Raw genomic sequence first — 25,249 nt, forward strand, 5'->3', positions numbered from 1 at the left:
CTGAAGCATTTTGGATGCTAAAATATTCAATATTTCAAGTGCTGACAAAATCACACGCATTCAAAATGGGATTTCATTAAAAAATATTTCTCTTTGTGAAGAAATAACACTTTCGTACTGAGGATTTAGTATTTATTTTTATTTATGCGGCGCTATGATGAGGTGCAGTTTCACGCCACACAGGATGTAATAATATATCCTGCCGCTGGGTGTCAGCAAAGCCGATGGATTGTCCTTTTGTTTGACCTTAAAACACCTTTACACACACGGGACTTATTCATTTGTTTTTCGGCACATAAACAAAAATAACTCACTCTATAATGCGGAATACTGTAATAATTATAATTGTGCGTTGATGCTGTAATTCCCTGTGTTATTAAAAGCGGTGGCGCTGTTCCACATTCCGACAGAGTGGAGCCAGTGGAGTGAGTCGTGTGGCTGCCTTATGTTTATGTGCAAACTTACATTCTGGAATTAGGCTTCGATTACAGCGTTGGCGATGGGGCGTTGTGGTGTCACTTCGTCCAAGACGGTGTTGGTCTTCCTCAACCTCATATTTTGGGTAAGTTTTCACATCTATTTTGTCACGAGGCTGCGTTAGCATCCTGCTAGCTACTGTGTGTTGACAACTTGTATGCTAGCGGCTATTGTGTCTCCGTAACTGTATAATGTTTTACTTTTCAACTGTCCACTCACCCTAACAATCATTCAAGTACAAAAAATAATACAATGCTAACATATAGCTGCGTTTTTGTTTAAGTAGTTGTATATTGAGTATGTCATAGTCAGCCCCACATCATACATGTAGTACATAATATACATACATGTAGTACATAATATACATACATGTAGTACATAATACACATACATGTAGTACATAATATACATACATGTAGTACATAATATACATACATGTAGTACATAATACACATACATGTAGTACATAATATACATACATGTAGTACATAATATACATACATGTTGTACATAATATACATACATGTAGTACATAATATACATACATGTAGTACATAATTTACATACATGTAGTACATAATTTACATACATGTAGTACATAATATACATACATATAGTTCATAATATACACACATGTAGTTCATAATATACATACATGTAGTTCATAATATTCATACATGTAGTACAAAATATACATGCATGTTGTACATAATATACATACATGTAGTACATAATATACATACATGTAGTACATAATTTACATACATGTAGTACATAATATACATACATATAGTTCATAATATACACACATGTAGTTCATAATATACATACATGTAGTACATAATATACATACATGTAGTACATATTACACATACATGTAGTACATAATATACATACATGTAGTACATAATACACATACATGTAGTACATAATATACATACATGTAGTACATAATACACATACATGGAGTACATAATACACATACATGTAGTACATAATACACATACATGTAGTACATAATATACATACATGTAGTTCATAATATACATACATGTAGTTCATAATATACATACATGTAGTACATAATATACATACATGTAGTACATAATATACATACATGTAGTTCATAATATACATACATGTAGTTCATAATACACATACATGTAGTACATAATACACATACATGTAGTACATATTACACATACATGTAGTACATAATATACATACATGTAGTTCATAATATACATACATGTAGTACATAATACACATACATTTAGTACATAATATACATACATGTAGTACATAATACACATACATGTAGTACATAATATACATACATGTAGTACATAATATACATACATGTAGTACATAATATACATATGTGTAGTTCATAATATACATACATGTAGTACATAATATACATACATGTAGTTCATAATATACATATAGTACATAATATACATACATGTAGTTCATAATATACATACATGTAGTACATAATATACATACACATAGTTCATAATATACATACATGTAGTACATAATATACATACATGTACATAATATACATACATGTAGTACATAATATACATACATGTAGTTCATAATATACATACATGTAGTACATAATATACATACATGTACATAATATACATACATATAGTACATAATATACATACATGTAGTTCTTAATATACATACATGTAGTTCATAATATACATACATGTAGTTCATAATATACATACATGTAGTACATAATATACATACATGTAGTTCATAATATTCATACATGTAGTACAAAATATACATACATGTTGTACATAATATACATACATGTAGTACATAATATACATGCATGTAGTACATAATATACATACATGTAGTACATAATATACATACATGTAGTACCTAGTACACATACATGTAGTACATAATACACATACATGTAGTACATAATACACATGCATGTAGTTCATAATACACAGACATGTAGTACATAATATACATACATGTAGTACATAATATACATACATGTAGTTCATAATATACATACATGTAGTTCATAATATACATACATGTAGTACAAAATATACATACATGTAGTACATAATATACATACATGGAGTTTATAATATACATACATGTAGTACATAATATACATACATGTAGTACATAATATAATACATGTAGTTCATAATATAATACATGTAGTACATAATATACATACATTTAGTACATAATATACATACATGTAGTACATAATATACATACATGTAGTACATAATATACATACACATCACACATGTAGTACATAATATACATACATATCATACATGTAGTACATAATATACATACATATCATACATGTAGTACATAATATACATACATGTAGTTCATAATATACATACATGTAGTACATAATATACATACATGTAGTTCATAATATACATACATGTAGTACATAATATACATACATGTAGTACATAATATACATATGTGTAGTTCATAATATACATACATGTAGTTCATAATATACATACATGTAGTTCATAATATACATACATGTAGTTCATAATACACATACATGTAGTACATAATACACATACATGTAGTACATATTACACATACATGTAGTACATAATATACATACATGTAGTACATAATATACATACATGTAGTACATAATATACATACATGTAGTTCATAATATACATACATGTAGTACATAATACACATACATGTAGTTCATAATATACATACATGTAGTACATAATACACATACATTTAGTACATAATATACATACATGTAGTACATAATATACATACATGTACATAATATACATACATGTAGTTCATAATATACATACATGTAGTTCTTAATATACATACATGTAGTTCATAATATACATACATGTAGTACATAATATACATACATGTAGTTCATAATATTCATACATGTAGTACAAAATATACATACATGTTGTACATAATATACATACATGTAGTACATAATATACATACATGTAGTACATAATTTACATACATGTAGTACATAATATACATACATATAGTTCATAATATACACACATGTAGTTCATAATATACATACATGTAGTACATAATACACATACATGTAGTACATAATATACATACATGTAGTACATAATACACATACATGTAGTACATAATATACATACATGTAGTACATAATACACATACATGGAGTACATAATACACATACATGTAGTACATAATACACATACATGTAGTACATAATATACATACATGTAGTTCATAATATACATACATGTAGTTCATAATATACATACATGTAGTACATAATATACATACATGTAGTACATAATACACATACATGTAGTACATAATATACATGCATGTAGTACATAATATACATACATGTAGTACATAATACACATACATGTAGTACATAATACACATACATGTAGTACATAATATACATGCATGTAGTACATAATATACATACATGTAGTACCTAATACACATACTGTACATGTAGTACATAATACACATACATGTAGTACATAATACACATACATGTAGTACATAATATACATACATGTAGTTCATATTATACATACATGTAGTACATAATATACATACATGTAGTTCATAATATACATACATGTAGTACATAATACACATACATGTAGTTCATAATATACATACATGTAGTACATAATATACATACATGTAGTACATAATACACATACATGTAGTACATAATACACATACATGTAGTACATAATATACATACATGTAGTACATAATACACATACATGTAGTACATAATATACATACATGTAGTTCATTATATACATACATGTAGTTCATAATATACATATAGTACATAATATACATACATGTAGTTCATATTATACATACATGTAGTACATAATATACATACATGTAGTTCATAATATACATACATGTAGTACATAATACACATACATGTAGTTCATAATATACATACATGTAGTACATAATATACATACATGTAGTTCATAATATACATACATGTAGTACATAATATACATACATGTAGTACATAATATACATATGTGTAGTTCATATTATACATACATGTAGTACATAATATACATACATGTAGTTCATAATATACATACATGTAGTACATAATATACATACATGTAGTACATAATATGCATACATGTTGTACATAATATACATACATGTAGTACATAATATACATACATGTAGTACCAAATACACATACTGTACATGTAGTACATAATACACATACATGTAGTACATAATATACATACATGTAGTACATAATACACATACATGTAGTACATAATACACATACATGTAGTACATAATATACATACATGTAGTACATAATACACATACATGTAGTTCATTATATACATACATGTAGTTCATAATATACATATAGTACATAATATACATACATGTAGTTCATATTATACATACATGTAGTACATAATATACATACATGTAGTTCATAATATACATACATGTAGTTCTTAATATACATACATGTAGTTCATAATATACATACATGTAGTTCATAATATACATACACATCACACATGTAGTACATAATATACATACATGTAGTTCATATTATACATACATGTAGTACATAATATACATACATGTAGTACATAATATACATACATGTAGTTCTTAATATACATACATGTAGTTCATAATATACATACATGTAGTTCATAATATACATACACATCACACATGTAGTACATAATATACATACATATCATACATGTAGTACATAGTATACATACATATCATACTTGTAGTACTAATATACATACATGTAGTACATAATATACATACACATCATACATGTAGTACATAATATACATACACATCATACATGAAGTACATAATATACATACACATCATACATGTAGTACATAATATACATACATATCATGCATGAAGTACATAATATACATACATATCATACATGTAGTACATAATATACATACAAATCACACATGTAGTACATAATATACATACTGTACATGTAGTATATAATATACATACACATCACACATGTAGTACATAATATACATACACATCACACATGTAGTACATAATATATATATATATATATATATATATATATATATATATATATATATATATATATATATATATATATATATATATATATATATATATATATATATATATATATATATATATCCAGTGAACAGTCTTGTGCTCAATGGCAACATTATTATTTCACAAAAAAAGAAAAGAAAATTGAATTAAGAAAATAAAATAAAATTAAACATATCTCAAAAGAGTAATGAGAAGAAGTACAAACGTTTTAAATCCCCCTTTTTTTTTTTCTTTTTTTTTTAAATAATAGTTACTTTTACTAATAACTAATATCCAGTTTCCTCTGAACCACATTTTATCACATTCATCTGGATCCACTCAATTTGCCCAGAACTATGTGCTTACAATTCTCAATATAAGTAAGTCATAATAGTCATCCATATTCCTATTCAAAATAAGACTAGACCTCACTATACCGAACTACAATATTAGATTTTTATTTATAAATGTTTGATTGATATAGGCTAGTAAGGTACGGTTTTCTACCTGGCAGGTTTCGGCTACCTTGCTTCTGCAGCCTTCTAACTTCTTGCTTTAAGCCCTGTCAAATATTCTACTAAATCGTACTAAATGTTTACTTCAGGCGTACTTGGCCATATTTAGGTTTATGTCAATTACTTTAAGGTATAATGCACGTCAGTGTGTTAAGATGTCAGCTAAACGTGCTTTGCACTGATGAAGTTCGATGCAAGTCTTTTCCTCTCTTTAGTTTGATGATTTAGGTGCAGGAATCCTGCAGAGAAGGATGTTGTAAATAAAGTCAACATACACTTAGCACACCCAAAAAACAAACAAAGATAAAGCACAGTCATGACAAAGAGGTATTTAATTATGTTTGAGATGAAAGTAGGTTGTGTTATATTGTTTGAATTTATTGTAAGAAATGCAGTATACACTTCAAATTCAACATTATACTACTGCTAAGTACAGATATGTTCAAAATAAATGCCCCTGTGACACATGAAGATAGGCAAACACAATCTTTATATAAACAACATTTGTAAAGTTACAAAGGACTTACAGTTAGGATTATTTGCAGATGACACAGCTGCGTTTTGTTCAGGAGAGAACACACACAAGCTAATACAAATAATAACAGAAGAAATAAACAAATTAAAAAGATGGTTTGACAAAAACAGACTGTCTTTGAATCTCAATAAAATTAAAATAATGCTATTTGGTAACAGCAGAAGGGAAAGTCAAACACAAATACAAATAGACGGAGTAGACATTGAAAGGGTAAAAGAAAACATATTTTTGGGTGTAATAATAGATGTAAAAATATGCAACATAAAGTAGCAAAAAAACACGTCAATAATGAATAAAGCAAAACCTGTTCTGGACCAAAAATGACTTCATATTCTCTACTTCTCACTATTGTTACATATCTGACTTATTGTGTAGAAATATGGGAAACAACTACAAAAGTGCGCTTCATTCACTAACTGTGTTACAAAAAAGATCAATTATAATTAAAGCTGCAAGCAGCGTTGGACGGGCCCGCGTATTTGGCAGGTGCTAGTCCTAAGTGTCCCAATACTTTTGTCTACTTTTAGTCTGAAGTGTCCCAAGACTTTTGTCTAGTGTACCTACCTTGTCTGCATTGTGTGGGCACGTTGGTGCTTCCTGCTTTTGAGCAGCCATCTTAAAAAAACAGCACCGCAGGAGCATCAGTGCAGCGGGTCTTTGAAGGGTCATAAAATCAAAACCGGAGCAGGTATCACAACTCTTTCACCAACTTTTAATCAGAAGGGTTCAATCTCTCTCCTGTGTTAGTTTGAAGCCGAAACAACAAACGCGCTCAGAGGAGATAATGTTTGAAGAAAGGGGACGGGTTTTTACAAAAATGTTGTGTTGAAGGGGGAATAGCAAACTTCCTGTATATTTTTGCTGGGGGTAGTCAATTTATGAAATGTAGGTCTAAGTGAGACCTACATAGAGGTTTTTGTTTCATGTCTCTCCGACCTTCCCAGTGTGAGTTACAGGCAGTTTTGTAGTATTTTTCTTCCGAGGAGCAGTTTTTTGTCAGTTTTATTAAAAAATTGCTGTAGAGCGCAATTTTTAGATTTGGGGTTAGGTTTTTTCATTATATCACAGTTTTAGCCAGTCCTGATATGTGTGTTCAGTTTGGTGAGTTTTGAAGCATGTTAAGGGGGTCAAATATCAGCTCAAAGAGGCAAAAGTGACTGTTTTTAGTACTTTTTTGTCTTGAAGGGGGAATTGCCAACTTCCTGTAGATTTTAGCCCGAAGACATACAATTATGAGAACTAGGTCTAAGTCAGACCTACATAGAGGATTTTGTTTCATATTTTTCCGACCTTCCTAGTGGGAGTTACAGGCAGTCTAGTTTTTTTTTTTCCTAGGGGGCGCTAGAGCGCAATTTTGAGTTTTGAAGTTTGGTTCTTTGATAAAAAGTTTTGCCGTATATTACTGATGTGTGTGTAAAATTTGGTGAGTTTTGAAGCATGTTAAGGGGGTCAAAGTAGTGCGCAAAGCTGCGGAAGAATAATAATAATAATAAGAAAGAATAAAACGATCGAATAACAATAGGTCCTTATGTCCCATTGCATAAGGACTCCCTGTGGGAGTCCTTTTGCAATGGGCCATGGCGGGCCCTAATAATACATAATGTTGGATATAGAGAACATACAAACACTTTATTTATTCAATCACAAATATTGAAATTCAATGATTTGGTGCATTTGCAAACATGTCAAATGATGCACAAAGTAAACTATAACCTGCGAGCCAAGAATGTACAACAATTCTTCTCAACAAAAGAGGAGAAATATAACCTTAGAGGAAAATTTAATTTAAAACATTTGTGTGCACCTACAACTAGGGATGTCCCGATCCAGGTTTTTGCACTTCCGATCCGATACCGATATTGTTTTTGCACTTCCGATCCGATACCGATACTGACACTGACCGATACTGGCCTATCCGAGCATGTATTAAAGTTTAAAGTTATTTAGCCTACTTAGTTGTCAGAATCATGTTGAAAAGGGTTTTAGTACTCTTGATAACAACTAGCCAGCTGAATTAGGGGAGTTTGAATAATACACAATGGTTGGTAACAAGAAACGGACCTGTTTATTCAAGGATAAACACAAAATAGACAAAATTATACATGACAAACAGAAATGGCATCATTGAAACAAGGGCTGGGCGATATGGCCTTTTTTTTAATATTGCGATATTTTAAGGCCATATTGCGATACACAATATATATCTCGATATTTTGCCTTAGCCTTGAATGAACACTTGATGCATATAATCACAGCAGTATGATGATTCTATGTGTTTTGATTGATTGATTGAGACTTTTATTAGTAGGTTGCACAGTGAAGTACATATTCCGTACAATTGACCACTAAATGGTAACACCCCAATACGTTTTTCAACTTGTTTAAGTCGGGGTCATGATACAGATATATACTATCATCATAATACAGTCATCACACAATATAATCACATTGAATTATTTACATTATTTATAATCCAGGGTGTGGAGGGGGGCGCCGGATGTAAGTGTCAAAAAGACAGCCAAAAGAGTTTGATATGAGAATAAATCTAAAGTTAAAATATAGGGTAGAAATGCACCCATTTGCAGGAAATGTCTTGATTTTCAAAATGTTCTTTCAAGGCTTACATGTCTACATTAAAACATTCTTCTTCATACTGCATTAATATATGCTACTTTTAAACTTTCATGCAGAGAAGGAAATCACAACTAAAAAAATCACTAATTTTTTCATACGGTGTTGATGTGGAAATTTTTGCCTCGGCATTTTTTATGGTGTGGACGTGTGGCACCGAATGGAGATAAGCGTCTCGACAAACGTTACAATATTTGAACAATGATGACGAAAACTGTTTTCTCTGTCGTGTCCGTGTGTCGAAAATTGTTATGCGCTTATTTTTTTATTTGATTTTGTGCGTGGCATATAATTGCTATGCGCAGAGGACGCTTGAGCAGTGCGCAATTGCACAGGCGCGCGCGCGCACCTTAGAGGGAACGTTGGTCACACGGCTGCGCTAGCATCACAGCTAACGTTAGCCATGCTGCTACCTCTCTGCTGGGAGAGGGCGTGTACGTATGTGACGTATGACGTGACAGTATGTGACGTGTGTAAGAAGGTGCGCTTGCTGTCTGTGAGAGGGAGACACAGAAAAGAGTGAGAAGAGCCTGTCGTGTAATGCCAGCAGCTAAAAGCAACTGCGTGGGAATCCACAGACCTGTGGATGTGTTGAAGGTGTGCTGGAAAATGCGGAACGGAAATTAGGGAGCAGCAGAAAAGTGGAATGTATTATTTAAATCGGTGCGTTGGAAAACACGGACCGGAGTTCTTTTTTAAACTGGATCTGGATCGGCATTTTCCCATGCCTTGCCGATACGCATTTTTTGGCAAATATCGGCGGCCGATCCGATCCAAATATCGGATCGGGACATCCCTACCTACAACACTTAAAACCTTTAGCATATCAGTATGTGGAATTAAATGATGGAATGGATTAAGTAAAGAAATCCAACAAAGCAGCAATATGATTGACTTTAAGAGACTGTTCAAACTACCGTATTTTCCGCACCATAAGGCGCCCTGGGTTATAAGCCGCGCCTTCAATGAACGGCATATTTCAAAACTTTGTCCACCTATAAGACGCCCCGTGTTATAAGCCGCATCTAACTGCGCTAAAGGAATGTCAAAAAAACAGTCAGATAGGTCAGTCAAACTTTAATAATATATTAAAAACCAGCGTGATGTGGGCGCGCACGGAGTCGTATATCAACATGGACGGAGCTGCGTGAAAAAAGCCACCCGGCCTCTTCGCGTAAACTTACCTTAACCACTCGCTCATCTTTTCTTCATCCATCCCTTCGAGTTAGCTTTTATGATGACGCCGGCTGGAAAGGTCTCTTTTGGCAAGGTCTTCCTTTTGAATATCACCATGGGTGGAAGTTTCTGGCCATTAGCATGGCAAGCTAGAACCACAGTGAAGGATGACTTCTCATTCCCTGTGGTGCGAATATTCACCGTACGTGCTCCCGTTGTATCCACAGTGCGGTTCACAGGAATATCAAAAGTCAGTGGAACCTCGTCCATGTTGATAATGTTCTCTGGCCGGATCTTTTTTTCAGCTATCTTGTTTTTACAATATGCACGGAAAGTAGCCAGCTTTTCTTGAAAGTCTTTAGGCAGTTGCTGTGAAATAGTAGTCCGTGTGCGGATGGAGAGATTGCGTCTTTTCATGAACCGGATCCCTGTCGCTTAGTAGGAGCCATTTTGTGGTCTTTACAGATGTAAACACACAAAGGAAATGAAACGTAATATTCGCGCGCTTCTTCTTCTACGCGGGCGGGTGGTTGCTTACAGTAGAAGAAGAAGCGCTTCCTGTTCTATGGGGGCGGGTGCTTACCTTGGCGGTTGCTTGCGTAGAAGAAGAAGCACTTCCTCTTCTACGGGGAAAAAAGATGGCGGCTGTTTACCGTAGTTGCGAGACCGAAACTTTATGAAAATGAATCTTAATATTAATCCATATATAAAGCGCACCGGGTTATAAGGCGCACTGTCAGCTTTTGAGAAAATTTGTGGTTTTTAGGTGCGCCTTATAGTGCGGAAAATACGGTACAAGTATTCACAAAGTACACACAACACGAATTATGATGAACTTCTGATTCTGATTTTGAACCCTTTTTTTTCCCCTTTTGAGATAAAGATTATTTATGTGTTTAATATTTGTTTACTTACTGTGGTGTATTATTTGTTTATTATTTATTTGTTCACTCTGTTACAGAGAACAAGGAAATGGGATAGAATTGTCATGGTATGAAAAGGGGTAGGATTAAATAAACTCAGCTTCTTCCTGCTCCTTTATCGGACGTGCTGTAATGAAACAAGTGGAAATATGTGATGCGTGACATTGTATCGTATGCATGTTCCACATAAACTGAACTGAACAAAGTCAAACCTGCTGTCCAGTGTATGTTCTGTTAGGTCAGATGTTTAACACAATGTAATCTCTCCACAGGCGGCCGCCGGCATCCTCTGCTATGTGGGCGCGTACGTGTTCATTACGTTTGATGACTACGATCACTTCTTCGAGGACGTGTACACCCTCATCCCGGCAGTCGTCATCATTGCGGCCGGAGCGCTCCTCTTCATCATCGGGCTCATCGGCTGCTGTGCCACCGTGAGAGAGAGTCACTGTGGACTCACAGCGGTGAGTATCAACACACCACTGCAGACACGTGCTTCTAGCTCTCATCTCGTTATATTTTCTACATTATGAGACATAAAATAAAACCCTTTGGTGAATCGCTACACTCTTTTAGTTCAAAATAGTAGTGCTGGTTGAGGGTGAGCCAATCAGTGGCCACGAGGGGTGTAGCGGTACACAAAAATTTCGGTTCAGTACATACCTCGGTTTAGAGGTTCATTTTCGGTACAGTAAGAAAACAACAAAATATAAATTTTTGGGTTATTTATTTACCAAATTTGCAAAATCTTCCACCACAAATATTTTTCTTAGTGGAATATTTGATGTGAAGTAATCGGAACCTTGGATAGGTAAATAATTCAATTGATTTTGATTCAATATTATGTTTTGAGCAATGACAGTTTGAAAGAAAAAAAAACAGCTTTGTTTTATTAGTCAACATTGCAACTTTTTCTAAATTACATTTAACCTTTAAGCTTTTTTATTTCACTTTTGTTATGTTTTTGTTTATTTTAATAGTATTTTTAGAATGTGCCGTGGGCCTTTAAAACATTAGCTGTGGGCCACAAATGGCCTCCGGGGCACACTTTTGACACCCCTGCTATAGATAATAAAAAATTAAATGTGATAAATCTATGGATAAAAAGCAGAGCCTGGCGACGCATGCGCGTTTATCATAACTCTCTCTCTCTCTCTGTCTCTGCCCCTCCCTCACCAATGCTGCTGCACACAATTTGTTTTGTTTTTAACCCCTTCTTAACCCTGAACGTACATTGAAAATACACGCAACCCTAACTCAAAATGTCGGACATTTAAGGCATTTAAGAAACTCCGCCCTGACAGCTCCGCAAAAGAAGACATGTCCGGTGAAAAGAGGACGTATCGTAGCCCGTTAGCTGTTAGCATGCCGTGTGTTGTGCCTCGGTGTGCATTGTTTACACAACGTGCGTTACGCTACTTAATATGTCCGTGTGGAAACTCGTTTGGTACACCTCCGAACCGAACCGGAACCCCTGTACCGAAACGGTTCAATACAAATACACGTACCGTTACACCCCTATTGGCCACAATACTGAACAGCGCACTCTTATTGGTTAAGTCTCATCTAGTGGCCAATACTGCTGCAGCATGGATAGTTTATTTTATTTAGCCATTTTTATGCTTGAAAATACTTAATTTAGGACTAGAAATGTGCATATACCAGTGACGTGCAGTCACTAGAGGCACCTGTCATCATGGAAAGAAAAAAAATGTAAAAAGAAAAAAAAAATTATTAAATTGTTAAATGTATCCAGTGATTATACTATAAAGTTATTTTCCCTTTAACTTCACCAGTTTTAGATTATTTTTATTCAAAATCGCTGAATTTTCACATTTGCCGTTCAAATACTGAGTGTGGTGAACAGCAGCCAGTTGAGGCACGTCACTCATTTGTGCCTCACCATGGATTGCGGACTCGGCTAACTGCTGGCCTGCTGTGCAGTGAGACCGTATTGCTATATGAACTATATTATACATTTCCATAGTTTAGTTAGCTGAGGTATATAATGTACAGTGTATTTTGTCAACAACTGTATGTGTGTAACGTATTTCTTGTGCTGAGCGATCATAAAACGGCTGCAAAAGACGCACTGGCTGAGGCTCGCAGTAATCCGCCTCTTGACGGGAGTGTTATATCAACTAAAGCCCACACTTAAACTTTCCACGTGCAAGATTGAATCTATTTAAAAAAGTTATTTCATAAGAAGCCAAAAAGTGCAAAAACAATAATGTTCGTGTTGGAGGAGTTGTGAATGACTGCACGGCCACAACATTAGGTACAACTGCAGACTGCAGGTGTACCTAATTCACAACTCCTCCAACACGAACATTATTGTTTTTGCACTTTTTGGCTTCTTATTAAATAACTTTTGTAACCTATTTTTATGGGCTTTCCTCTTTGTGATGTTAAGTTCCTGTTATGCGCTGTAATACAGTATATGCCTTGAGCTCTTATTTTGAAGGCGCTAAGAGCGGAAGTGATGACACGTTGGAGTGGAGCGGAGGTTTTTGAAAGAAGGTAAATAAAGTGGTCCTCGTGTAAACTGGAGCCTCCGTGTTTGTTATTTTGTAGTTTCATACAGTATAGGCGACATTTATAAACCCTCGGTTACACTTTTTTAAATAGATTCAATCTTGCACGTAGAAAGTTGAAGAGAGGGCTTTAGTTGATATAACACTCCCGTCAGGGGGTTCATTAATCCAGCACAACAGCGGTGCATGGACTTTATAAGTAAAGGTAAGACCATAATAACGTTTTTTTATTAAATGGGGCTTTTTGTGTGCTACATTTTGTATGTGTAAAGTTAAGTTAAAGTACCAATGATTGTCACACACACACTAGGTGTGGTGAAATGTGTCCTCTGCATTTGACCCATCCCCTTGTTCACCCCCTGGGAGGTGAGGGGAGAAGTGGGCAGCAGCGGCGCCGCACCCGGGAATCATTTTTGGTGATTTAACCCCCAATTCCAACCCTTGATGCTGAGTGCCAAGCAGGGAAGAATGCTGGTATGAGCTTTTAAACATAACTCGTTAACTGCTGCCAATCAAATGGTGAATAAGATACTCTTTAGGGTTCATATGTTTGTAAATCTGACTGTGATGAAGTCAGTGCCTCACCAGCCATGAACCTCACCGCACGTCACTGGCATATACAGTACAGGCCAAAAGTTTGGACACACCTTCTCCTCATTCAATGCGCTTTCTTTATTTTCATGACTATTTACATTGTAGATTGTCACATCAAAACTATGAATGAACACATGTATGAACAAAAAAAGGTGAAATAACTGAAAACATGTTTTATATTCTAGTTTCTTCAAAATAGCCACCCTTTGCTCTGATTACTGCCTTGCACACTCTTGGCATTCCATGAACTTCTTGTTTTGTGTCATCTGGACTATTGTTCTACAGTCTGGGCGTCTGCTGCAAGTGGTGAGATCAGTAAGTTCCAGATTGTCCAGAATAGGGCACCAAGGCTGGTTCTGGGTTGCTCACTAAGAACCAATGTTAACCAAATGCATGCTTCTCTTTCCTGGCAGAACAGGTTATCAGCTAATACTCTAATATTGTTCAAATCAGTGACCAGTAGTAAAACCCCTGCTTTTCTCATGGTCCAACTAGTTTACAGTAGCACTATGCATAATCATAATACCAGGGCGTCCAGTGAGGTAATGTTGTACTCCCTCGTCCCAGGAAGAATGCTTTGCGCAAGTCTTTTGTTTATAGATCTGTATCGCTCTGAAATAACCTGCCTGGAATTCTCACCGGCATTGAAAGTAAACAGGTTTTCAAAAGGAAAGTAATATTTTATCCGAGTCTGTAAATCAGTTTGCTTGTTGATGATATTTGTATTGTGTAGTTATATTTATATAGTAATTAATATTCTGTGACTGTAAATTGTTTGCTTGTTGATGCTTTTATTTGTTTCTGTATTGTGTAATTATAATTATATGCTGTTACTTGTAATTGTATTGAGTTTGTGGACCCCAGGAAGACTAGTGGGTTGTTGTGGCAACCAGCTAATGGGGATCCTTAATAAAAATCAAATCAAATCAAGCACACCTATGACGTGAAAACCATTTCATGTGACTACCTCTTGAAGCTCATCGAGAGAATACCAAGAGTGAGCGAAAAAGTAATCAGAGCAAAGGTTGGCTTTTTTGAAGAAACTAGAATATAAAACATCCATCCATCCATTTTCTACCGCTTATCCCTTTTGGGGTCGCGGGGGGCGCTGGAGCCTATCTCAGCTACAATCGGGCGGAAGGCGGTGTACACCCTGGACAAGTCCATACCTGCCAACTACTCCGGTTTTCCCGTAGTTAGTACGGTTTTCATCAACCTATTCCGGGTTACGGTTGCAGTGATAAAAAATACGTTTTTTCATTAATTAAAAATTTTTTTTTTTTTTTAAGTTTTATTCACGAAATCGCGTAACAACAATGACAATCGACACTGCTTCCCGTAACTTCCTATCGAGCCATTCCGAATGCCATGCGCGAGGCTATTTATAGCACTGCTGCCAAGCACGAGGCATCAGTTGCCATTGTTTCCAAACGAGCGAACGATCATGGAATCAGCCGGAGAAAAATCGCAAACGAGTCTTAAACCGAAAAGAAAACTGCAGTCATTCCGTGAAGAATATTCAAAAGCCTAGGGCGTTCCAAAAAGGGTGAAAACTACGCGAATTGCACCTTGTGCAGACAAGATTTTTCGATCGGACACGGAGGAATTAGCGATGTAAAAGACCACGTTGGGACAAAAAAACACAAGTCTAATGCCGTTGCTAGCGATACAAGTGGAAAACTTTCAACGTTTTTCGTCGCCCAAACAGATTCTTTGGATGTGATAAATGCCGAAGTTTTATTTATGGAGGCAATAATTGAGCATGGACTTCCAATCGCACTGGCTGATCACATGGGACAGTTATTTCGGAAAATGTTTCCCGACTCGAAAATCGCCAAAAAATATGGATGTGGTCGAACCAAAACATCAAACATTATTCAGTGTCTTGGAACAGAATCCTCAAAAAGTATCGCCGATGTCATGAAGACGGAACCATTTAGCATGTCGACTGACGGCAGCACCGATTATGACGATGTAAAACTGTACCCCATTTGTGTTCCATATTTCGATGACGACATTGGAAAAGTATTGTCAGTACTTCTGTCTTTGAGGGAATGCAATACGGCTTCCACAGGCGAAAACATTTACAAAATACTCGCGGAAGAAATAGACTCAAACGAAATTCCTTGGCAGAATTTGGTTTGCTTTGCTGCCGATAATGCTGCAGTGATGATGGGATCTAAAAAGGGTGTTGCAGCTTTCATTACAGAAATGTCTTCTTCGGTTTACATCGCCGGTAAGTACAGTTCGTAGCATAAAAAAACTCACAAAACATAAAATTTTAAGTAAATCTTTTATTACATAAACAATAAATCAAATCAAAAATAATTTCTGTGTACAGTATATCTTTTTATTTGTGATAACGATAACATGTTCAAAACAAGTAACATATAACTATCATACTATTCTATTACTCTTTATTAATTTGAAAAATGTCGTCATGAAGTTTTATATTTATATTTATTTATATTTCTTTCATAAACCAAAATTTCGACCTGAAGTTTCTTGTTACAATAATGTCTGCAATATCAATAATGACATGTCTTTTAGCAACATTTTAACCTGTCTGAATGCTAATAATCATTTTGCGTCAGGGGGCTTTGCCCCCCTGAACCCCCCTGGACCCTGGCTACTAGGTTTTTCTGATTTCAAAAGTTGGCAGGTATGCAAGTCGCCACCTCATCGCAGGGCTATTTTGAAGAAACTAGAATATAAAACATGTTTTCAGTTATTTCACCTTTTTTTTTGTTAAGTACATAACTCCACATGTGTTCATTCATGGTTTTGATGTGACAAGCCACAATGTAAATAGTCATGAAAATAAAGAAAACACATTGAATGAGGATAAGGTGTGTCCAAACTTTTGGCCTGTACTGTATATAAATATGCTTAAAACAATAAATAAAAGCCGTTATGGCGAGGGACAACTGTACATGGTTTTCGTCTGCAACATGCATTTCTCAGATGTGGTTTGTCCTTAGCTAACCTTCAAAATGTTCTCCACAGTTTGTCGTCATTTTGCTGCTGGTTTTTCTGACGGAAGTAGCAGTTGTGGTTCTTGGATATGTTTACAGAGCAAAGGTGAGAAAGATTTATGTTGTAGCCCTGCAGGTTTGTCAAGGACTATCCACAATGCAATGTTTTTTTTGCCATCATATTGGAGATTTCACACGTTGTTGTGTCATCTCCAGGTTGAAGATGATGTGAATGACTCCATTCAGGAAGTCTACAATGAGTACAACGGCACAAACGGCAACGCACAAAGCCGCGCCATTGACTACCTTCAGAGACAGGTCTGGAAGGACTTAAAGCAGGGTGACATCTTTTGTGCATTTGGGGGTTCACTTGTCGTTACAAGGCAGACTTTTTTTACATTTGCAGCTTGAGTGCTGTGGCATCCACAACTACTCCGACTGGCAGAACACACCCTGGTTTAAAGTGTCCAAAAACAACAGGGTGCCCGTCAGCTGTTGCAAAGCAAACATTGGCGCAGTCTGCACAGGGTCCCTCGCTCATCCTGAAGATCTTTACCAAGAAGTAAAAAAAAGCTTCAAATCGCCAGAACCAGTTTGCTTTTCTGTCTCCACGACAGATGTTTCAATGTGTCGTCATACAATGTCTGTGTTTGCTCGTAGGGCTGCGAGGCTCTGGTGGTGAAGAAGTTGAAGGAGATCATGATGTATGTCATCTGCATCGCCTTGACCTTTGCCGCCATCCAGGTATTTCCTCCCATAAACTGTACTGTAGATGTTGTCCTTGTGCGTGCCTGTTTTACACACCTGTTATTATTTCTATATAGTCTATACCAGTGTTTTTCAACCTTTTTTGAGCCAAGACACATTTTTTTGCGTTGAAAAAATGCAGAGGCACACCACCAGCAGAAATCATTAAAAAACCAAACTCAGTTGACAGTAAAAAGTTGTTGTCGCAATTGTTGGATATGACTTTAAACCATAACCAAGCATGCATCAATATAGCTCTTGTCTCAAAGTAGGTGTACTGTCACCACCTGTCACATCACGCCCTGACTTATTTGGAGTTTTTTGCTGTTTTCCTGTGTGTAGTGTTTTAGTTCTTGTCTTGCATTCCTATTTTGGTGGCTTTCTCTCTTTTATTGGTATTTTCCTGTAGCAGTTTCATGTCTTCCTTTGAGCGATATTTCCCGCATCTACTTTGTTTTAGCAATCAAGAATATTTCAGTTGTTTTTATCCTTCTTTGTGGGGACATTGTCGATTGTCATGTCATGTTCGGATGTACTTTGTAAACGCCGTCTTTGCTCCACAGTAAGTCTTTGCTGTCGTCCAGCATTTTGACTTTATTGCTGTTTTCTTGTGTGTAGTGTTTTAGTTCTTGTCTTGCGCTCCTATTTTGGTGGCTTTTTCTTTTTTTTTTGGTATTTTTCTGTAGCAGTTTCATGTCTTCCTTTGAGCGATATTTCCCAAATCTACTTTTTTTTTTTAGCAATAAAGAATATTTCAGTTGTTTTTATCCTTCTTTGTGGTGACATTGTCGATTGTCATGTCATGTTCGGAAGTACGTACATTGTCTTTGCTCCACAGTAAGTCTTTGCTGTCGTCCAGCATTCTGTTTTTGTTTACTTTGTAGCCAGTTCAGTTTTAGTTTTGTTCTGCGTAGCCTTCCCTAAGCTTCAATGCCTTTTCTTAAGGGCACTCACCTTTTGTTTATTTTTGGTTTAAGCATTAGATACCTTTTTACCTCCCGCTGTTTCCAACATCGACAAAGCAATTAGCTACCTGCTGCCACCTACTGATATGGTAGATGCGGGGAAATATCGCTTACAGGAAGACATGAAACTGAGTTTGAGTTTGAGTTTGAGTTTGAGTTTGAGTTTATTTCGAACATGCAAGTATACAACATGATACATCACAATCTCCAGTTTCTCTTTTCAACATGTTCGAAAAGGAGTAGGAAGAAGCAAAGCTTATTTAATCCTACCCCTTTTCTTTTACATGACAGTTGCTAAAACTTTTGTTCACTTCCTGTTCTCAATTTATTCACAATATACTCCATAAGTAATCACAATAAAATAAGTAAATAAATAATAATTGGTGAAGTAAGTTACATTTCATATGTTGAGATAAGTAAGATTATTTTGTGAGTGAAAGAATGAAAGAATGGATGAGTTAAATAAATTCAGAATGTTTATCATGGTTCTTCTTCTTTGTACTTTGTAAACACTTTAAGTTTGAAGAGTTTCTTGAAGTGGATCATATTAGTACATTGTTTGATTGCTTTGCTTAATCCATTCCATAATTTAATTCCACATACTGATATACTGAAGGTCTTAAGTGTTGTACGTGCATACAAATGTTTTAAATTACATTTCTCTCTAAGATTATATTTCTCCTCTTTTTTTGAGAAGAATTGTTGTATATTCTTGGGTAGCAGGTTATAGTTTGCTTTGTGTATAATTTTAGCTGTTTGCAAATTCACTATGTCGTAGAATTTCAGAATCTTTGATTCAATAAATAAAGGATTTGTGTGTTCTCTATATCCAACATTATGTATTATTCTAACTGATCTTTTTTGTAACACCGTTAATGAATGAAGTGTACTTTTGTAATTATTTCCCCATATTTCTGCACAATAACTCAGATATGGTAACACTAGTGAGCAGTAGAGAATATGAAGTGATTTTTTGTCTAGAACATGTTTTGCTTTATTCATTATTGACGTGTTTCTTGCTACTTTATGTTGTATATTATTTACGTGAGATTTCCAGTTCAATTTATCATCAATCATTATACCTAGAAATTTGGTTTCATTTACTCTTTCAATTTCTATTCCGTCTATTTGTATTTGTGTTTGACTTTCTCTTCTACTGTTACCAAATAGCATTATTTTAGTTTTACTGAGATTCAACGATAGTCTGTTTTTGTCAAACCATCTTTTTAATTTGTTAATTTCTTCTGTTATTATTTGTAGTATCTTCTGTGTATTCTCTCCTGAACAAAACGCTGTTGTATCATCCGCAAATAATACTAACTTTAAATCTTTTGTAACTTTACAAATGTCATTTATATATAGATTGAATAATTTAGGTCCTAGTATTGATCCCTGAGGTACACCACAGGATATATTTAGCGTTGTAGAGGTGTGTTCGCCTACCTTCACGTATTGTTTCCTGTTCATTAGATAACTTCTTATCCAGTTTAAGACTAACCCTCTGATGCCATATCGTTCTAGTTTTTTGATTAAAATATTGTGATTAATTGTGTCAAATGCTTTAGTTAGATCCATAAAAACTGCTGCCGCACATTTTTTATTATCTATAGCATTGGTAATTTCTTCTGTAATTTCAATTAAAGCCATCGAAGTTGAAACATTAGCTCTGTATCCATATTGATTTTCTTCGAGTATTCTATTTTTATTTATGAAACTCTCTAATCTGTTATTGAACAGTTTTTCAATGATTTTAGAAAATTGTGGAAGTAAGGAAACAGGTCTATAGTTTGTAAATTGATGTTTGTCGCCAGTCTTGTAAATTGGTGCAACTTTAGCTATTTTCATTTTGTTTGGAAATGTACCTGTTTGAAATGATAGGTTACTAATATACATTAATGGTCCTGAGATCTCTTCAATAACCTTTTTTATCGTTTCCATATCAATTTCATTACAATCAGTTGAAGTCTTGGATTTACATTTTTTCACGATTGTAACTATTTCCTCCTGTGTCACATTACTGAGGAACATGGAGTTGGGATTTCGCTCTATGGTATCATTATAGTCCTCAATTGAAACTGGGTCTGGAATCCTTTCTTCCAATTTTGGTCCAATATTTACAAAATAATTATTGAAGCTTTCAACTACTTCCTTTATGTTGTCATTTTTTTTATTTCCGTCTAAGAAGTATTGAGGGTAGTCCCTCTTAGTGCCATTTTTAATAATGCTATTGAGGATGCCCCATGTTGCTCTCATATTAGTTTTGTTCTTGTCCAATAATTCACTGTAATATTCTTTTCTACATAATCGTAGTATGTATGTTAACTTGTTTTTATACTTTTTGTACTTAATTTCTGCCTCTGTAGTTCTTTGTGCTATAAATTTCCTATATAGTGTATTCTTCTTCTTACAAGCATTTTTTAATCCTTTTGTCATCCATGGTTGATTATTCTTTCTCTGCTTATTACTGAGTTGTATCCATGGACAATGTTTGTTATAAAGTATTATGAACTTGTTTAAGAAATGTTCATATGCTTCATCAACCTCATTTTCATTGTACACATTGTCCCAATCTTGCTTTTGTAGCTCAATTTTGAAAGCAATCATCCTCTTCTCTGTGCACAGTCTTCGAAGTGTCCTTTTGTCTTCCATATTCTTCTTGTAGTTTCCATCATATATTATAAAAACTGGCAGATGATCACTAACATCGGTTATAAGTAGACCACTTGTAGTGTTATTATCAAAATCATTGGTAAAAATATTATCAATAAGCGTGGCACAGTGTCCTGTAATTCTGCTTGGCTTTGTGATTTTAGGATATAAACTGATGCTGTACATTGTATCAATGAAGTCATCAATAGACTTTTGCTTGTTAGGGTTCAATAAGTCAATATTAAAGTCACCACATAGGAAAACAATTTTTGGTTTAAGCATTAGATACCTTTTTACCTCCCGCTGTTTCCAACATCGACAAAGCAATTAGCTACCTGCTGCCACCTACTGATATGGTAGATCCGGGGAAATATCGCTTACAGGAAGACATGAAACTGCTCCAGGAAAATACCAAAAAAAGAGAAAAAGCCACCAAAATAGGAGTGCAAGACAAGAACTAAAACACTACACACAGGAAAACAACAAAAAACTCCAAATAAGTCAGTGTGTGATGTGACAGGTGGTGACAGTACACCTACTTTGAGACAAGAGCTATATTGATGCATGCTTGGTTATGCTTTAAAGTCATATCCAACAATTGTGACAACAACTTTTTACTGTTAACTGAGTTTAGTTTTTGAATGATTTCTGTTGGTGGTGTGCCTTGGCTCAAAAAAGGTGGAAAAACACTGTCATAGTGCATGAAAGTGTCTGTAGACAAAGTATGGTTTCCTTACTTCAGGGGTCGGCAACCCAAAATGTTGAAAGACCCATATTGGAACAAAAATAAATCTGTCTCGAGCCGCAAAAAAGATTAAAGTCTCATAAGTGTTTTAATGAAGGCAACACATGATGTGATGTATTAGCCTAATATCAAAATGACGATGTGTCGCAAATGTAATATTTATTCTACACATTTTTAGGACATTTTTACAAAACATTAGTAAAATGGAGGCTTCTCAGAGGGTGAGATAACTCCTGGAAATTACTAGCTTAGAATGGCCAAAGGTATAGATGTGTGTGTCCAAGTTAAAGGAAACGGCAGGGTCTATTCTTCTAATGGATTTATTACAATCTTTGCAAGCTTGGTACCGTTTGCTGTGGTCTGGAACAACATGGCAAACAAACAACTATGAGAAATGCAGGTAATATTACACACAGATAATGTGTGTAAATATACATTTAATACACAGAGGACATAACTAAAGGAAATTAAATGAGCTCAAATATACCTACAAACGAGGCGTAATGATGCAATATGTACATACAGCTAGCCGAAATAGCATGTTAGCATCGATTAGCTTGCCGTCATGCACTGACCAAATATGCCTGATTAGCACTCCACACAAGTCAATAACATCAACAAAGTTCACCTTTTGTACATTCACGCACAGCCTAAAACATTTGGTGGACAAAATGAGACAAAGGAGTGGCATAAAACACATCTCTTTCTGTGGCAGCGTCGGAGAAAGTTGTAAGACTATAAAAATGGGAGCCATTACTTCCCTGCTTGGCACTCAGCATCAAGGGTTGGAATTGGGGATTAAATCACCGCTGATGCTCATTCCTCCCCTCACCTCCCAGGGGGTGATCAAGGGGATGGGTCAAATGCAGAGGACACATTTCACCACACCTAGTGTATGTGGGACAATCATTGGTACTTTAACTTAACTTAACATGGAAACACACTACGGTGAGTTCAAGGACCGCCAGAATTAGTAGGACAAAACGGCGCTCGCCAAATTCTCTCATCAGTGAAGTGAAGTGAAGTGAATTACATTTATATAGCGCTTTTTCTCAAGTGACTCAAAGCGCTTTACATAGTGAAACCCAATATCTAAGTTACATTTAAACCAGTGTGGGTGGCACTGGGAGCAAGTGGGTAAAGTGTCTTGCCCAAGGACACAACGGCAGTGACTAGGATGGCGGAAGCGGGGATCGAACCTGCAACCCTCATGTTGCTGGCACGGCCGCTCTACCAACCGAGCTATACCGCCCCACCAGTGAAGCATGTTTAATATAAACAGTGGGATTTCTAACAATTGGAGGTTTGTGTCATGTTGTCCTCCTACAGAAACCACATTAAAACAAAAAATATATTTTTTCTCCATCTTTTTCCATTTTCATACATTTTTGAAAAAGCTCCAGGGAGCCACTAGGGCGGCGATAAGGAGCCGCGGGGTTGCCGACCCCCGCCCTACCTCGATCTATTCAAAGCAAAATAACAATAATCTGTATTTGATTTCTCAACTTGGTGCAGGTCTACTACCTACATACATAAATGGATGTAATACATCTCTCTTCCCTGTCAGATATTGGGCATGTTGTCGGCGTGCGTGGTGCTGTGTCGCAGCAGAACTGATCCCGCCTACCAGCTCCTCATCACAGGAGGTACCTATGCTTAAGACCCCTTGGTAAGCGCAGGGACGTAATCTATTACCTGGCTAACTTTCAAGACACTACACTGAAGCTGCATTTATATTTTATCCACAAAGCTGTAACCCAAATCCTTAAATGGTGGCAAGGAATGATTTCATGATTTTTACAAGCGAACCAAACTGTGCTGTACAGAAGACTAGTACAGTCGGGGTTCCTCTTGACTGTGTGCGCCAGACTGTAAGACTACTAACAAGATTTTTGGTACTGTACCGTACCGCTCCTTTTGGGTTGAAGGCTATCACCAGCTCACGTTTGTTTACTCCAAACATTAACTCTATCACCTGCTTATTACTATATGCAAACCTCAATATTGTACATAAGTTAGATTTTTAATTTGTATATCACACTATTTAAGTTGGCATTCTCCTCAGACTTTCCCCTGATTGTAGTTTTAGTAGATCCATTGAATGTAGTGGTTGATACCCATGAATGTAAATAAAATATCAGGGGAGAGTTTGAAGTTGCGTGAATTTATTCCGTTTTTTCTTACAGGGAATTCCATAGAAAATCAGCTTGCATACAAAAGATTCTTTGTCAATGTGATATTTTAAGAATATTTACAAATAATTAAGTTTTAGTGCCGTTATGAAAAAAAAGTCATTCTTTGGCAAGGTAGGAGCCTGGGACCAGCCCAGTTTGGCCGCACATCTGCACCGTCCACCAGCCGTCTTCACCCTGGTCTTTGACGAGCACAATGTCGCCCACAGACAAGGAGAGCTCATCATCTCTCTAAAGAAAGACAACAAAGCGTTATTTTTATCTCTGCGGTCAAAGCACGAGAGGCAGGAGCACTGACCTGGGCCACGTAATCATACAGCGCCCTGTACTGCCCACTGATCTGGGACCCCTGACTCTCACGGATGCCGGCGTAAATTCCGTCAGGTGTTTCACCTGTGGAGTTCTACAGGTTACTCACCGACATATTGAAAATA

At 35.5% G+C, this 25,249-nt stretch overlaps 2 protein-coding genes across 2 annotated transcripts in view; one reads left to right on the forward strand and one right to left on the reverse strand.

Moving 5' to 3' along the window:
- Positions 1 to 223: 223 nt before the first annotated feature.
- Positions 224 to 24,777, forward strand: LOC133612730 (tetraspanin-3-like). Its single transcript, XM_061970397.2, has 7 exons — positions 224 to 562; positions 11,687 to 11,878; positions 17,549 to 17,623; positions 17,734 to 17,835; positions 17,924 to 18,079; positions 18,178 to 18,261; positions 24,191 to 24,777. The coding sequence occupies exons 1-7, from the start codon at positions 500 to 502 to the stop codon at positions 24,281 to 24,283; spliced, it is 765 nt and encodes a 254-aa protein (XP_061826381.1). The 5' UTR covers positions 224 to 499; the 3' UTR covers positions 24,284 to 24,777.
- A 6-nt stretch (positions 24,778 to 24,783) lies between these two features.
- Positions 24,784 to 25,249, reverse strand: part of pstpip1a (proline-serine-threonine phosphatase interacting protein 1a) — a 54,915-nt gene continuing 54,449 nt past the window's right edge. The window contains exons 14-15 of the mRNA XM_061970393.2: positions 25,114 to 25,208; positions 24,784 to 25,046 (exon numbers count right to left, since the gene is read on the reverse strand). Coding sequence (XP_061826377.2) covers positions 24,915 to 25,046; positions 25,114 to 25,208 — 227 coding nt within the window. The 3' untranslated portion in view covers positions 24,784 to 24,914. The remainder of the gene's footprint in view (positions 25,047 to 25,113; positions 25,209 to 25,249) is intronic.

This window comes from Nerophis lumbriciformis, linkage group LG10, assembly GCF_033978685.3.
Source record: "Nerophis lumbriciformis linkage group LG10, RoL_Nlum_v2.1, whole genome shotgun sequence".
NCBI lineage: Eukaryota > Metazoa > Chordata > Actinopteri > Syngnathiformes > Syngnathidae > Nerophis > Nerophis lumbriciformis.